This window comes from Rhinolophus sinicus, linkage group LG14 (genome assembly GCF_036562045.2).
Source record: "Rhinolophus sinicus isolate RSC01 linkage group LG14, ASM3656204v1, whole genome shotgun sequence".
Classification (NCBI taxonomy): domain Eukaryota; kingdom Metazoa; phylum Chordata; class Mammalia; order Chiroptera; family Rhinolophidae; genus Rhinolophus; species Rhinolophus sinicus.
This window is the reverse complement of record NC_133763.1, coordinates 23362222-23380078: the sequence shown is the minus strand read 5'-3', so window position 1 is coordinate 23380078 and position 17857 is coordinate 23362222. Positions and strand designations below refer to the sequence as shown.

The following is a 17857-nucleotide window of genomic DNA, read 5'->3' as shown; positions in this document are numbered from 1 at the left end:
GCTCAGTTGGTTAGAGCGTGAGCTCTCAACATCAAGGTTGCCGGCTCAATTCCCACATAGGATGGTGGGCTGCGCCCCGCTGCAACTAAAGATTGAAAACAGCGACTGGACTTGGAGCTGGGCTGCGCTCTCCCCAACTAGATTGAAGGGCAACGACTTGGAGCTGATGGGCCCTGGAGAGGCACACTCTTCCCCAATGTTCCCCAATAAAGAAAAATTAAAAGAAAAAAAAAGGTTATACTAAGGCAGACACAAAAGGTTACATATTACATGATTTCATTTATATGAAATCTCCAGAACAGGCAAATCTACAGAGACAAAAAGTAGACTGATTAGTGCTTGCCTGGGGCAGAAGGAGGGGAGGCAATTTGGGGAGAAATGGGACCTGACTGCTAAAAAGGTACAGGGTTTCTTTTTGAGGTGACGAAAGTGTTCTAGAATTGATTGTGGTGATAGTAGCAGAATTCTTTGAATATACCAAAAACTAGTAAATTGTATACTTTGAATGAATTGTACGGTATGCAAATTGTGTCTCAATAAAGCTATTAACGAAAGACGATATACACAGCTATGTCCACTTTTACCATCCTTTCATTAAGTTCCATGAGAGCAGGGACTTTGTCGTCTTCACCACTACACTCAGCAAGTAGAATAATACCTAGCACACGACAAGCATTTAATAATTACTGAATGAATGATCATTAACAAGTACCCCTTCTCTCCGTGTCTATTGCTATTACCTAAGTTCAAGACCTCATCACTGCCCCCCTCAGTAACTGCACTGCTCAACAAGTCTTCCTGTTCCCAGCCTCCCATTTCTACCATAGTGCAAATCTAGTCCTGCACTCTCCTGCACTACGGCCTTTTGGCAGGACTGCTTTCAGGACGGCATACACAGCCCTATATGCCAACTTGCCTATGAATTCAACCCTGTATCTGACTTGCCCTTAGTTTACATTAACTTAATATGCCACACTATTTCCACTACTGTTTTCTCTGCTGGAATATCTTTCCCAGTCCTATCTATCTAGGGATAAGCTATTCATATTTTGAGACTCAGTTTCCATTTTATCACCTACATGAAGAATTTTCTGAACCTCCCAGATTAAGTCATCAGATTAAGAAGTGAACTTCTTTGTGCTTCTTCCTGCCCTACCTGACAAATGAATCCTACACAGGTATTTCTCTGGGCTACTGTACTTTTCTGTTTGCTTACATGTCAGTTTTCCTCTATTAGATTTTAAGCTCAATGAGGGGGAAAAGCTGTACCTATCCACCACCCCAACACAATTCCAAGGAATGAAGCATATGAAAAACAGCACAAGTGTGTTACAAATGATGGCCCTACCCAATCTCCACTTCCTCTATAAAGCTACACATTTCTCTTAAATACATACTGGGGTTACTATGTTGTTTTCGATGTGGTTATCCCCACATAGGCTAGGATAAGGGTCGGTACTGTCTCAAAGGCAAGGCTATCCCCAGAGTTAATGTGCCAGAGAAGCTGTTGATTCTTGGACAGGATATCTGAACTGAAAAGACAGGACTTAATGACTTACTTCCTTTTTTTTTCTTGGGTCTAAAGGTCTACAACCTTTTTTGCACAATCAATCTCTTTGGCAATCTAAAGCTTATGGACCCCCTTCTCAAATGCTTTTAAAATGGTTTCAATAAATACATAGGATTACACCAATTATATAATATACAGTTACAAAATCTTTTCTTAAATATGATATAGTAATACATGTGCACCTTAATTTAAAACATTAAATAAGATCTAGCGTAAGGTAAAATAGCTACCATAATAATGAGCAAAACTGGATGTCAATAGATCTACAACTATAATATGAAGTTAAAATATCTGATTTATTTCAGTTACAGCTATAAATACTACTAATACAACTATGGCTTACCGCCTTCATATTCATGCACCCCTATCACTCTACCCTAAATTCTAACTTAATGGAACAGAAACATCAAAGGTGGCAGTTGTGAATAATAAGAAAATAAGAAATATATAGTAGAAAATAGCCAGATTCGTGTTACTATTTACTTTCCTTTTTAAATTTTTGACTTTTGTTAAAATTTTATTTTTATGTTTTAGTCTTGATAGAACATTAAAATAAGACTTCAGTAATGAATCTATGCAATGCCTACTAGACATCTGATTGTGTACACAGTTGGCCAGTGCTAAAAAGGGAGAAGAGAAACACCTTGCCATCCTCACTCCCAAGGCTAGCTAGCTTCATGATGGCAGAAGCTATCGATGACAGAGCAAGAAAGTGAAATCTTGGGAGATCAAATCAGGCGCAAGAGTCTATCTTCCTTTCACAGTGAGATTTCACTCCCATTGCAATCTTGGAGATTTAGGTCTTATTCTTCTTGAGGAAGACAACATTTGTCTATAATGGCAATTTAGTTGATTATTGATTTATGTTACTATCTTTAAAAAAGAAGTTAATAATGGCTTACAATATAACGAGATAGTACAAAAAAACTTACATTGGTATTGAAAATATTTCAAGTATTTTACAATTACCTATTTAAAAATTATGACACATTTTAGCACATACCTGTAATAATTCCAGAGTCATGGGAATATTCTTAAGCTCCTTCAGCAAATCCAATGCTCCAGCCTATAAGTAAAATAATTTCATACTGAATTTCCCAGATAGTAAAGCAAGAACTAACTAGACATTTAAATTTATGTATTCCTGTCCAACACTCACTATGGTTCACTTAGTTCATATGAGAATGGTAAATAGACACACACACATGCACACGTGTACACATACATACATGTACATTAGAGAGAGACAGTGAATTAGCTTTCCAAATAGGGGATGCAACTCAGTAGAGGATCATAAAATCCATTTTCTGCGTTACAACCAGCACTTGTTAAATACTGTTTTGTGAAAGTTTATTTTCAATATTATTCATTTACATGTGTTCCAAGTAGAAATGTAAAGTACATTTCTTACTGTCGTGCTAAATAAAACACACCCCAAATTTCCATGGAGAGCACCTACCTAAGAAAGGAGCCAACCCTGAGAAAGTGGGAATGGGGATAGAAGATGCTCAGCACCTGTAGCATTCATTCACACAGGGAATGGGAAAGGGCATCTTTACGAGAATTCTCATGGTCTCTCTGCATCTCACTGGTCTGTCACAAGAACACTGACTGTTGTCTATCTGGTTTTTTCAAAGCAGTGAAAAGCAAATTCTGGAAAGAAAACTCAGAATTGAAATCTATGTTAAGCTCACAGGCCTGTTCATTGCCAGTTCCCACTAGAAGCAAAGACTCCCATGTAGATGATGAAGATGGAACAAAATAAGACCCATGGAAACATTACATAAAGCACCTCAAGTTAAAAGAGGAATGGAATTAGCTGAGAAGTAACAGCACCACCTACAGCTTGTGGCTAAATATTCCAATTTGATATATTTAATCTACCGTATTTCATCTAGTCTAACACATTCCCTTAATCACATGTTAGTCTAATATCGTGTTTCCCCAAAAATAAAACCTAACCAGAAAATAAGCCGTAGCATGATTTTTCAGGATGCTCATGATATAAAATAAGCCTTCATGCGTCTTTTGGAGCTAAAATAAATTTAAGACCCGGTCTTATTTTCGGGGAAATACACTAGGGCTTATTTTATACTACGAGCATCCTGAAAAATCATGCTAGGGCTTTTTTTCCGGTTAGGTCTTATTTTCAGGGAAATACAGTACTCACTTAATGTACTATACTCAGACATCAATATTCTATATCCTACTAATAAAAAACTATTAAACTATGACACTGTTTTCTTACTACTTTTTACTTTTGTTTACTGAAAGAATTCTTTTAGACTAGGAATTTTTATCATATATTACTTTTCACATTTATAAAGAGAAAAACATACGCAAAACAAATTGGCTTGGGTGTTTCTAACACTATTTCACATTCAAAGTTCAATGCTTATGAATCACTTTTTGACTCAGATTTAATAATATGTTTTATCCCACAAAAAGTTGTATCAGAAACACTAGTAATGCACCATTTCCTAAATGAATCCATTAAAGAGCTAAAAGCTATTAGCTCTTAGCTGGCTTTGTAGTGTGTAGAGCTAGCTGTTTTCACCCCACTGCTTTTCAAATATTTGGTTCCTCCAGGTTCAAAGAGTAATCCACTAATATCTCTCAGAATTTCTTCCAAGTCCCTGACACCCATTCTGCAAATGATGATGCTGGGTTTGATGTTCTGCCTATGAAAGCGCCACCTGGCCAATGATTTATGTAATTCATTTTGCTTTCTTAAATATTAAAATATGAAAACTAGGTACCCTAAGGAACAATGAAACACAGCATATCTCAGGAAAACAGAAAGTACCAGAGCATGTTCCTCATTAGGCAACCCACAGGAAGAAACAAGCCTGGAATCTCATGGTATCATATTTCTTAAATATAAAATCAAGTAAAAAGGGGGAGAGTAAAGGCCTGAACCGGAATATGGGAATGGAGAAAGTAAGCGTGCTGAAGAAAATGGAATACTCTAAATATTAAACTTTCTTTTACATAAACTTAAGGTTAACCACTCAAAAAAATCCAAAACTGAAATATATACTGTAATAAAAGAAGAAACACAGAGAAACATCATAGAATACCAACACACAGAAATAACGACAACAACAAAACGGCAAAGAAACAATGGAGACACAGCCTTACCAGAAGACTAAAGATAGAATGACAGGAAATCCTCACATATCAATAATCACCCTAAATGTAAATGGACTGAACTCACCAATAAAAAGGCACAGAGTAGCAGATTGGATCAAAAAACTAAACCCAACCATATGCTGTCTCCAAGAGACACATCTCAACATCTCAGCTACAAGGACAAGCATAGACTCAAAGTGAAAGGATGGAAATTGACACTCCAAGCAAATGCTAGCCAGAGAAAATCAGGTGTATCCATACTGATATCAGATGAAACAGACTTCAGGGTGAAAAAGGTAACAAGAGACAAAGATGGACATTTCATAATGGTGAAGGGGACTATACAACAAGAAGACATAACAGTCATCAATATTTATGCCCCCAATCAGGGAGCACCGAAATACACCAAGCAACTACTAACAGAACTAAAGGGAGAAATTGACCAAAACACAATTATACTAGGGGACTTAAATACATCATTGACAGCTATGGATAGATCATCCAAACAGAAAATAAATAACGAAATAGCAGCCCTAAATGACACATTAGATGAAATGGACATAATTGACATTTATAGAGCACTTCATCCTAAAACATCAGACTATACATTCTTTTCTAGTGTACATGGAACATTCTCAAGGATAGACCATATATTGGGACATAAAATCAGCCTCAGCAAATTTAAGAAGATTGAAATCATACCAAGCATATTCTCTGATCACAAGGCTTTGAAATTGGATATCAACTGCAGAAAGAAAGCAGGAAAAAACACAAATACATGGAGATTAAACAACATACTTTTAAAGAACGACTGGGTCAAAGAAGAAATTAGAGGAGAGATCAAAAGATACATAGAAACAAATGACAATGAAAATACATCCTACCAAAATTTTTGGGATGCAGCGAAAGCAGTTTTAAGAGGGAAATTTATATCATTACAGACCTATCTCAAGAAACAAGAAAAATCCCAAATAAATAACCTCATGTTACACCTTAAAGAACTAGAAAAAGAAGAACAAGTGAAACCCAAGGTCAGCAGAAGAAAGGAAATAACAAAAATCAGAGCAGAACTAAATGAAATAGAGAACAAAAAGACAATAGAAAAAATTAATGTGACAAAGAGCTGGTTCTTTGAAAAGATTAACAAAATTGACAAACCCTTGGCTAGACTCACTAAGATAAAAAGAAGACACTAATTAACAAAATCAGAAATGAAAAAGGGGAAGTTATCACGGACACCACAGAAATACAAAGGATCATCCAAGAATACTATGAAGGACTATATGCCACCAAATTCAATAACCTAGAAGAAATGGATAAGTTCTTAGAAACATATAGCCTTCCTACGCTGAACCATGAAGAACTGGAAAATCTAAACAGACCGATCACCAGTAAGGAAATTGAATCAGTCATCCAAAACCTTCCCAAAAGCAAAAGTCCGGGACCAGATGGATTCACTGGTGAATTCTGCCAAACCTTCAAAGAGGATCTAATACCATTCCTACTCAAACTCTTTCAAAAATTGAAGAAGAGACAGTACTCCCTAACTCATTTTATGAGGCCAACATTACCCTCATACCAAAACCTGGTAAGGACAACACAGAAAAAGAGAACTACAGACCAATATTTCTGATGAATACAGATGCAAAAATCCTAAACAAAATTCTAGCAAATCGAATACAACAATGCATAAAAAGATTATTCATCACGATCAAGTGGGGTTCATCCCCGGGCACAAGGATGGTACAACATCCGTAAATCCATCAATGTGATACATCACATAAACAAAATAAAGGACAAAAATCATATGATTATATCAATTGATGCAGAAAAACCATTTGACAAGATACAACATCCATTTATGATTAAAACACTTAATAAAATAGGTATAGAAGGAAAATACTTTAACATTATACAGGCCATATATGACAAGCCCTCAGCTAATCTCATAATTAATGGTGAAAAACTGAAGCCCTTTGCTCTACGTTCAGGAACACGACAGGGCTGTCCCCTATCACCTCTGCTTTTCAACATAGTGTTGGAAGTCCTTGCCAGAGCAATCAGGCAAGAGAAAGAAATAAAAGGCATCCAAATTGGGAATGAAGAAGTTAAATTATCACTCTTTGCAGATGACATGATGCTATATATAGAAAACCCTAAAGACTCCACCAAAAAGCTATTAGAAACAATCAACGAATACAGTAAAGTTGCTGGCTACAAAATCAACGTACAAAAGTCCATTGCATTCCTATATACTAACAATGAAATCTCAGAAAAAGCAATACAAAACACAATTCCTTTTGCAATTGCAGCAAAAGAATAAAATACCTAGGAATAAACTTAACCAAGGATGTGAAAGACCTATATGCTGAAAACTATAAGACATTTTTTAAAGAAATTGAAGAAGACACAAAGAAATGGAAAGACATTCCGTGCTCATGGATTGGAAGAATCAACATAGTTAAAATGGCCATATTACCCAAAGCCATATACAGATTTAATGCAATCCCCATCAAAATTCCAATGGCATTTTTAAAGAAATAGAACAAAAATTATCAGATTTGTTTGGAACCGCAAAAGACCCCGAATAGCCAAAGCAATCTAAGAAAAAAGAACAATACTGGAGGTATCACACTCCCTGACTTTAGCTTGTACTACAGGGCAACAATAATCAAAACAGCATGGTATTGGCAGAAAAACAGACACATAGACCAATGGAATAGAATTGAGAACCCAGAAATAAAACCACATAAATATGGACAGATAATTTTTGACAAAGAAGCTAAAAACATACAATGGAGGAAAGACAGCCTCTTCAATAAATGGTGCTGGGAGAATTGGATAGCCACGTGCAAAAGAATGAAACTGGACTGCTATCTGTCACCATGTACCAAAATTAATTCAAAATGGATCAAAGACTTAAGCATAAGACCTGACACAATAAACTGCATAGAAGAAAACATAGGTACTAAACTTATGGACCTTGGGTTCAAAGAGCATTTATGAATTTGACTCTAAAGGCAATGGAAGTAAAAGCTAAAATAAATGAATGGGACTATATGAAACTTAAAAGCTTCTGCACAGCAAAAGAAACCATCGACAAAATAAAGAGGCAACCAATTGAATGGGATAAAATTTTTGCAAACAGTGCCTATGATAAGGGGCTAATATCCAAAATATACAAGGAACTCATGAAACTCAACAACAAATAAACAAACAACCCAATTGAACAATGGGCAGAGGACCTGAATAGACATTTCTCTGAAGAGGACATACAAATGGCAAATAGACATAGGAAAAAATGCTCAACATCACTAATCATCAGAGAAATGCAAATCAAAACCACAATGAGATATCACCTCACCCCAGTCAGAATGGCTATCATCAACAAGACAAATAGAAACAAGTGTTGGAGAGGCTGTGGATAAAAAGGAACCCTCATACACTTTTGGTGGGAATGCAGACTGGTGCAGCTGCTATGGAAGGCAGTGTGGAGGTTCCTCAAAAAATTACGAATAGAATTACCATATGACCCAGCAATCCCTCTCCTGGGTATCTACCCAAATAGTCTGAAAACATTTATACATAAAGACACGTGTGCTCCAATGTTCACTGCAGCTTTATTTACGTTGGCCAAGACATGGAAACAACCAAAATGTCCTTCGATAGATGAATGGATAAAGAAGTTGTGGTATATATACACAATGGAATACTATTCGGTGGTAAGAAAAGATGATATGGGAACATTTGTGACAACATGGATGGATCTTGAGAATATAATGCTAAGCGAAATAAATCAGACAGAAAAAGCAGAGAACCATATGATTTCACTGATATGTGGTATATAAACCAAAAACAACAAAAGAACAAGACAAACAAATGAGAAACAAAAACTCATAGACACAGACAATAGTTTAGTGGTTACCAGAGGGTAAGGGGGAGGGGGGTGGGAGATGAGGGTAAGGGGGATCAAATATATGGTGATGGAAGGAGAAGTGATTCTGGGTGGTGAACACACAATGGGATTTGTAGATGATATAATACAGAATTGTACACCTGAAATCTATGCAATTTTACTAACAATTGTCACCCCAATAATTTTAAAAAATAAAAAATAATCAGGTAAAGGTCTTCAATCAAATAATTTTTCCATTTAAAATTAACAGACATTAGACTTTGCCATGGAGAATAAAAACAGTATTAACTTTTCTTCTAGCAACAAACAGATAACATCATTTTAATTTAACCCAGTACCTCATAAATAAAACTTCAGTTCAACAGAAACTATGAATCACGTTATTGTAAAGGATTTTACTGATTCACTTCTGATCTTAAAATTCCATAAATTCTTTTATTTAGAGGCAACTAAAAAGTAAAACAAAGTTGTCACAGAAGAAAGTTAACACTGACTTTAAATTTACCATTTATCAAGCATTTCTACAGGAATGACATTTCTGTGAGTAAATGAGGTCTTCAATCGCATGTCTGCAAATTCCATAACCAAATACCTTTAAAAACCAAAAGATTTCTCATAGGTTTTCAATAAACTCATTTGACAGCAACAGATGCAAAGTTATTTATGTTCTATTTATCCCACTTAAATTGCATTTCACTTTGAAATGCCAATATCTAATTACTGGAAATTGTCCAATATCTAATTACTGGAAATTGTCCAGTCCTTGATGAGGATATTATGCAATACATGATGTATGTACCAAATTAGCTTTATAAAACCTGAAAAATTTGGAATTCTCAAATATATCAGACTCTAAAGGCTTTAAGAGATTGTGGAACTGTATCCAGTATCTACCATGGACAGTTTTCTTTTCCCTATGTCCATAGGCTTTCTGATCCATTTCTGACCTACGATCAATCAGAAATGAAGATTTTTTAAAAATCACACTTTTAGGAGTCCCTTAAAAAGCAGGGTCTCCCTCCTTAAGCTTATATAAATGCTGTCTGTCACATATAAAGTTTAAGTTGTTCTCCAAGTAGAAGCAATAGATTTCCATTAACTTCATCACTCTCCCTTTTTACTCAGATCTCTTTGGTGATAATGAGGTTAGAGATACAGGCTATGGAAGAAAAAGCTAAAGAATACTCATGGGATAAAAATATTACCTTTATCATATTTACACAGTGTTCTAACCAAATAAAATGAACATTTAAATCAAGACTCTTTAAAAGAAATAAACAACTATGATGATCAGAATGAGACAAAAAGGCAAAAACAGACTGTCATATATTAATTCAGTGACGAAAACTTATTTGAGAGTTACTATTTGCCAAGCATTGTGTTAAATACTTTAAATATATTATTTCATCTTCACAGTAAACCCTACAGAAGCAGGTAACTTTCTTATCCCCATTTGACAGATGAGGAAATTGAAGCCCAGTTAAGAAACTTGCACAAGGTCACACGATCACTAACTAGAAAAGGTGAGATCTATGAAGTTCTGTCAAATTACATTCTGTTGCCTCTCAATAAATACTCATTGACACTGTGCCAGCTCTGCTCTGTGTTGAGGGTACAGCAGTGAGCAAGACAGAAAACCCTTTTTGACTTCAGGGAATTTAAACAAAGAAATCTTTGGGCATCTTCTTCAAACCCTCAATTACACAAAGAAAGAAACTTGCCCAAGGTCATACCGATGGGTAATATAAAAGCACAGGAACTGCATACAGTTTCTGATCCCTACACAATTGCTCTTTCCATTCCACAGGTCCACAGGTGGCAGTTCTGCTCTGTGAACTTGGATGAACAGCATTCATTACCAAAAAAGGAACTATATAGTCTAGCTTTTTTCAATCATCACCTGCCTCTAAAGGTCATGTCTATTAGATTGCAGCATCTCCTAGAGATAATGATGCAAGAGAAAGAAAGAGTTTACCTTAACTTCCAGAGTCAAATTTAGTTTCGAGTACTGGCTGAAAAATAAACAACTCTCACACTACTTTATTACATCATTGGTATTCCTGTCAATGGAAATAAGTACTTTTACAAAATATGGTATTCAAACCTGTACTGAGTCCCGGTATATACAAGACTGTATAAGATACCAACTTCCTCCTCCTCGAGGACATGTAAGAAGGAGGGAGCAATACAGAATATATGTACAGTTCAGAACATGGGCTTTATATATGACAGATTTAGATTCAAATCCGTGTGCTGTCATTTCCTAATTATAAGATCTTGGGAATGTTAATTGTCCTTTTCAAGCTTCAGCTGCTTTATATGTAGCTATGCACAATACACGGACCTCAAGTAGTTAAAATGGTCAAATGAGGTAATAGAACACATACAAAGTACCAAAATAAAGTGTCTAACACATGGGAGATGGTTATAAGTGTTACAAAGATATTAAAAGAATTATCTATTTCTACCATAACAATTCTCAAAAAGCCATAAGCCAGCATTTTAAGGGAGCATTATTTAAGCTCAATCATCTCAAACACAAACAATTCTTAGTAACAATTATTCTGAGATTTCGAGGCTTAAGAAATTAAGATGTTCTTTATTTCTTTAAAAAAGGAAACCCTAAATTATAAGTATCTGAGTTACAGCTCAACAACATCACTAGACACTAGGAGTTATAATTTTACTATGTGATCTCAAATTTGTAGTTATTCCACACAGCAAAAGCACAAGCAATTGAAAAATATACAAATTTGACTTCATCAAAATTAAAAGTTTTTGTACTTCAAAAGATACTATGACGAGTGTGAAAAGACAACCCACAGAATGGGAGACAATATATGCAAATCCCGTCTGTGATAACAGTCTAATGTTTAGAATATAAAGAATTCTTACAACTCAATATAAATACTCAAAAAATGAGCAAAGGTTCTGAACAGATGTATCAAAGATACGAGGTGTGACCAAAAACTATAGTGAATGTTTAAATTTAAAAAATGTATTACAGTAAAAGACACATTGCCATTAATCCCCCTCAAAATACTCCCTCTCACTTTGAATACACTTATGCCATCGTTCTTGTCACTTTCTGAAGCAGTTCTGGAAGTTCTTTTTTGTGAGTGTCTTTAGTTGCACTGTCGGATTCAAAACGTTTTCCTTCCATGGTCATTTTGACTTTAGGGAAGAGCCAGAAGCCGCATGGTGCCAGATCCAGTGAATAGGTGGATGAGGACACATTGTAATGTTTTTATTTGACAGAAATTACCATACCAGAAATGATGTGTGACATGGAGTCTTTCCATTGTGATCACAAAATACGGTGAATGCTGCTGCAAAGTGCCAGTCAATGGAAAGGCAGGGATCTTCAATATAGGAAGTGGCACGTTGCATCTTAGCAACAGTGTGGGACAAGTTTCAACTTGTTCATACAGTCGGGTGTGAGCTATGTTTGAGAGAAGATGTCTTTTAAAGTGTGCCGTAAAGTATCCTCTATCATGACAACGTTCCATGTCACACATTGCTTCTGGTATACAGTAATTTCTGTCAAAAAAACGTTACGGTGTGTCCTCATCCACCTTATTTACCAGATCTGGCACTGTGCAACTTCTGGCTCTTCCCCAAAGTCAAAATGATTCAGGACATCGAAGCAGCCAGGACAGTGCAACTAAAGACACTCGTGAAAGAGGACTTCCAGAACTGCTTCAGAAAGTGACAAGAACGATGGGATAAGTGTGTTCGAAACAAGGGGAGGTATTCTGATGGTTATAATAAAAAAGATAGATAACATGTTGAAGATGTGGTGAAATTGGAACTCTTACACACTGTTGTTGAGAATGTAAAATGGTACAGCAACTTTGGAAAATAGTCTGGCAGTTCCTCAAAAGGTTAAAACATAGTTATCACATGACTCAACAATTGTACTCCTAGGTATATACCCAACAGAAATGAAAACTTATGCCCACACAGACTTACACAAGAATGTTCTCAGCAGCATTATTCATAAAAGTGGAAACATCCCAAAATGTGGTGTATCCACCAGTACAGTGGTGTACTACCTAGCAATACAAAGGAATGAAGTACTGATAAATGCCACAACATGAATGAACCTTGAAAACACTAAGCAAAAGAAGTCAGTCACAGAAGACCACATATTATATAATTCCATTTATACAAATACCTACTGTATGATTCTATTTATATAAATTGTCTGGAATAGGTATCCATAGAGTTAGAAAGTATATTAGTAGTTGAGAGAGAAGAAGGGAGAGATACGGTGACAACTTAATGAGTTACTTTGTGGGTTTCTTTTTGGAGTGTTGAAAATGTTCTGAAATCAGATAGTGGTGATAGTTGCACAAATCTGTGAATAAACCCAAATCCATTGAATTGTACATTTCAAAAGAGCGGATTTTATTATATAGCTCAATAAAGCTGTTAAAAAAATTGTGTAGTTGTTCTAAAGTTTGCTTTATGCTAATCAATCCAACCCTAATATGGAAACCAACTTGTTTTTTTTTACCAACCCAAGTATAAGACAGAAATGTACATATTTTAGGAATCCCAATTCCTAGGAAATTCTAACATCTAATCTCAACTTCTCCCTGCAATTTAATTCCACTCAGCCCTGAGCCTTCAATGAAAAGAAAAAAAAAGAAAAAAATCAACATGACTCAAAAAAATCTCTCCATGAACTTGAAAATTCTCAGTTCTTCCCTCACTTCTCCATCTACAGTCTAGAGTCATAATCCTTTATAAAGAGAATTCAGTTTTTTTAGCCATTACCGTATCTCAGGCACTGGCAAGAATTTTATATTCATTTAATCTTTACTAAATTATTTCCAATTTACCACCAAGAAAAACATTTTAGATATGTTAAGGAACTTGCCTAAGAACACACAGCTAAAGTTCAGAAGAGCCAGAATTTGAACCTAGATTAGGAGTCAGACTTGCTTATTGACATCAAGTCAAAATGATAAGAAAAACAGCAATTACCTGAAAATTTGAAACTAATGTATACGGGTCATCATGGCCTTGGAGTGGGTACTGCTAAAACTGTTTAAGATCAAGTATACCTATGGGACGACATTCTGGGTAGTACTAGATCAGGATATTGATTGGGTATTCAGGGAAACCCATCTGCCCCAGAACAGCAAATACCCTTACTTCCTGGTCTTATATTCACTTAAATATATCCACTACAACCCCAAGAAAGGATTCCTTGTGGTTAATTGGGCCCAATGTCATAACCAGAGTTTAGCAGCTATTGTTTACAGAGGCCTCTTTCACACACTACATCCCAGGAAAAAACAGCAGACTGACTTGCCAAGCCTCCTGTACTGTGTTCCTGCTGTCTAAGCAGACCCTTAGTAAAGAAGCTCCTGATTATATTTCAGCCAATGGTACTGAGGCCTTCCTTGTCCAATCAGAGCTGTGCAGCTATATTGGTTTGCATCTTTACAGACCACTCAGAGCAGCTCCATAATTACCAATCAGAACAGTGCAATTTGGACCAATCAAACTGCGAATTTGGAGTCCTCTTTTTTATGAAATTAGACCTACTGGGAACCAGAGGTAGGCACTTTTCTCTATAGAATACAGCCTCTCCTTTGTCTTGGTGGAGCTCATTTTTTGTTTCTATCCGAGACTGTGTTTCCAGGTTTGCAAGCTGTTTCATTAGAGCTGTTTCACACAAATAAAGTTTTCTCCCCTCACAGCATCCCAAATTGGGGACTCCTGTTGGACTGGATTGGTGACAGCAACCTTTTGTTGATACCATGCAAGGTTCAAAAACAGATGCAAGGGTCTTCTAGAGAGGCACTGAAGCTTAACATAATACCAGCTTTGAAGAAAAACATTTAAATTCACAACTTCGTTTGCCCACTATCTAGCTATTTGGCTTAGGACAATTCACTTTCTAAAAACATAGTTTCCTAATTTTTAGAATGGGGATAACACCTTGCAAAACTGTTAGTAATAAATGAGATAAGGTAGGTATTTAGCAGAATGCTTGGCTCAGAGTAATAGCTCAAAAAATGGTAGCTGTTTTTCTTATTACTTAAATGTGACACCTACAGTTTTATTAAATATCCAGTGTAAAAAATATCCAGTAACAGCACTTAAATTTGTCAATTCAGAGGACAACTATTACTTTTCAAGCAAAGTTTACTTTTTCATAGTATAATAATACAAAAATGGCTCACAGAGAAAATATGGAAACCAAAAAAAAAGAGAGAGAGACAGAAACAAATCTACCATAATCCAACAACCTCCAGCACTTCTATTAAATTACTGAACACTTGAAAAGTTATTAGTAAGTTTTTGTGCTTTTACGTTTGTTGGGGAGGGGGCGGTTTTCATACCAGTAAAGTTTAGAACTATCAGAAAAATGAGATTTGAGAATTATCTGTAGAGTTTAACCTCATTCTCCCCCACACTCATTACTAAAGATCTGAAAATGTATTTATAATTTGAGAACTGCAGGTAAATACAAACTGGTCTTCTCCACACTTGCCCACTAAGGAATTACTCGTTTTTAGGAAACATCTATGGGAACGGAAGGGAAGGGAAGACAAAGGAAGAGAAAGGAACAAACAAAAACAAATAATTAATGAGTTAGATGATTTAAAAATACACATTATAACCTTAGAGAAAAATAATTACCCAACAAATGGCCTTTTTCCCTGGGAGCTTTTACTTTGGGAGTCTGGGATCTCCAGGCAGGGAAAACTTTCCAGTTTAAACAAAATAACAGAAATGTTCAACCTATCAAATAACCAGAATTCATTCATCACTTGCAGTGGGGAATCAAAGGGCTGTATCAATAGGAAAAATAAATGGCATAAGCAATGTCTGGAACAGAACACAAACAGGAAATACTTTAAAAGGCCAAAATTGCAAATACGGATCAACAGGGTATGAAATTAAATACTGGGCGATACACCTGTTAAAGGAAAAGAGGAACAGACTATGAAGACTCAAGAGTTCAGTGTTAAACACTACTTCCTGCGCTGTCCAGTAGAATGCTTGGGTCCTGGCTTAATTCACATTGCACAGTATTTAATTTAAGTAGGTGAACTACTTAATGTCTCTGACTCAATTTCTTATTCTATAAAATGGATAGACCACAGCTGTGTTGTGGGTCTCAAAAAAAAATTGCACAGGGGCCTGCCCCATGGCTCAGGTGGTTAGAACTCCGTGTGCCTAACTCCGAAGGCTGCCAGTTCGATTCCCACATTAGCCAGTGGGCTCTCAACCACAAGGTTGGGATGGCAGGCTGCGTCCCCTGCAACTAGCAATGGCAACTGGACCTGGAACTGAGCTGCGCCCTCCACATCTAAGACTGAAAGGACAACAACTTGACTTGGAGAAAAAAAAAAATTGCACAGATGCTTTGTAACTTTAAAAGAGCTCTACAAATCTAAGCATCCCTTTTCTCCTTCACATTAGTTTGACACGGAATTTATTTCATAGCTGGGAATAAGTTATTTCAGGCACACTGATACTGAACGTATGCTGAGCATGGTGAAACTAATTCAAGTAAAGACAACTGTGGACGTTTGGCTGAAAACAGATGACTCTGAAGCAAGGAACTGAAAGCGGTACACACAGGTAGACAAAAATGCAGAAACTGGAAAACAACTCAAACAAACCACAAGAAAACAAGTTCACATAAACACATTATCAATAAGATAATGCCTCCAGTATTAACTGTCAACCACTTAAGAGTACCAAGCAATGACATTTGTCCAAATCCATCTACCAGCATACCCTAGTGTGCATGCTTTCTTTAATCATAGCTCTTCTGCACAGCTAACAAGATACTTTTTAAAAAACATTTAGCAACTTGCCAAACACACTGGCACATTCGGCTTTTTTAATTGTAAACAAATATGTAGCGCAGTTGAGATAATCAAGTGAATGTTTAGCCTTCTTCAAAAATAAGATCCAGGAATTTTACCCTTTATCAGCTTGATGTCTAAAGTAGATCACGAATCTCTACTTGACGTTATTTATAGTTGTTAGTCAACGATCTCGGAAAAGAGAATTCTTTCAAACAGAGAGGGCTTTCTACACTTTTCAATTCTTAAGCTAAATTAGCGAGGATTTACTACCACGAAATTTAAATAAAAGGAGAGAATGCCTCGATTAGGTTTATTACGCGGCACGAACAACGAGAAACTTCCAAGTACCCAGAACCGGTCCTAACGCCCGGGGCCGCCAAACCGCACTGCCTCCCCCAGGACGCCCGCCCCAGGACGCCAGCGCGCTCCACGCCGGCTTCTCGCACAGGGAGAGATGGCGTGTGCGGACCGGGAGCCCCCACTGCCGACCGAGGGCCCACCGCGTCCATTCCCCGCGGCCCCCGCCCGTCACCCGGCCGGCCGGTCCGCGCCGCCCGCCGCGCTCACCGCGTTCTTCTTCTGCACCATCTTGTCCATCTTCTTGGCAATGCGGACCACCTCGTCCTCCATGGCTCCGGCAGGTATTCACCGCGCCCAGCCCGTTTGGGACGGGATGTGGGCGAAACTGGGGCAGAGGCGACAGGAGGGGGCGAGCTCAGGCACTCGAGCAGCGCGGCACAGCAGGCCTGGGCCTAGGCCCTTCCACACAAATCAAGCCGGCAGCAGCGGCGGCGGCGGCGCGGTGGCTCCACCCCCACAGGGGGCACCAATCGAGCTCCGCGCGCTCCTGCAGGCGCTACCAACCGAAAGCGGATCGCTGGGAAGGGCCCGCCAGGCGGCGGTAGCATCGGTGCTGTCAAGGGGAAGACAAGCGAGCCAGGCGGCAGTGTTTCCCGCCAAGCAGTGGTAAAAGCCTGCAGGCGGCGAGTGCGACTTTTGCCACGCGTTGGGCTCCGGCCCCGCATCCACACACTGCAGTTTCCCCCCCGCGCCCAGGTAGGCAGGGACAGCCGAGTTTAGAACCCACGGAGCTCTGAACTGAGGTGGGTTTGGAGAATGGACTGTTGGCGGTTTTTAAAGTCAGTAGGAACCCAGGCATTTTCTCCGTGGTAGCCTGGCTAGCTGGAAAAAAAGACTCCCCCCATTTCCCTAAATAGCCCCTTCTATTATGGATTACATCTGGTTAAGCTTCTCTTTTTGAAAATTCAAATAGTTTGTAAGCTCCTTTAGGACTGAGACCCCGTCTTGTTTGCTTTCTGGCTCAGAATGTTGGGCACACTATTTTGAATATAGTTGAATAATAGTTGACAGAAACGTTCACATTAAAGAAATTAAATA

At 37.6% G+C, this 17857-nt stretch overlaps 1 protein-coding gene across 2 annotated transcripts in view; it reads right to left on the bottom strand.

Annotated features, from left to right (window-relative positions):
• The window catches only part of TCEA1 (transcription elongation factor A1), a 45043-nt gene extending 27766 nt beyond the window's left edge, over positions 1-17277 (bottom strand). The window contains exons 1-2 of one of the 2 annotated variants that reach the window (XM_019729832.2): positions 17027-17277; positions 2574-2636 (exon numbers count right to left, since the gene is read on the bottom strand). In XM_019729832.2, the coding sequence (XP_019585391.1) occupies positions 2574-2636; positions 17027-17089 (126 nt within the window). In that variant the 5' untranslated portion in view covers positions 17090-17277. The remainder of the gene's footprint in view (positions 1-2573; positions 2637-17026) is intronic. The other variant, XM_074318795.1, reaches the window with a different exon arrangement.
• Between the last annotated feature and the right edge of the window lie 580 nt (positions 17278-17857).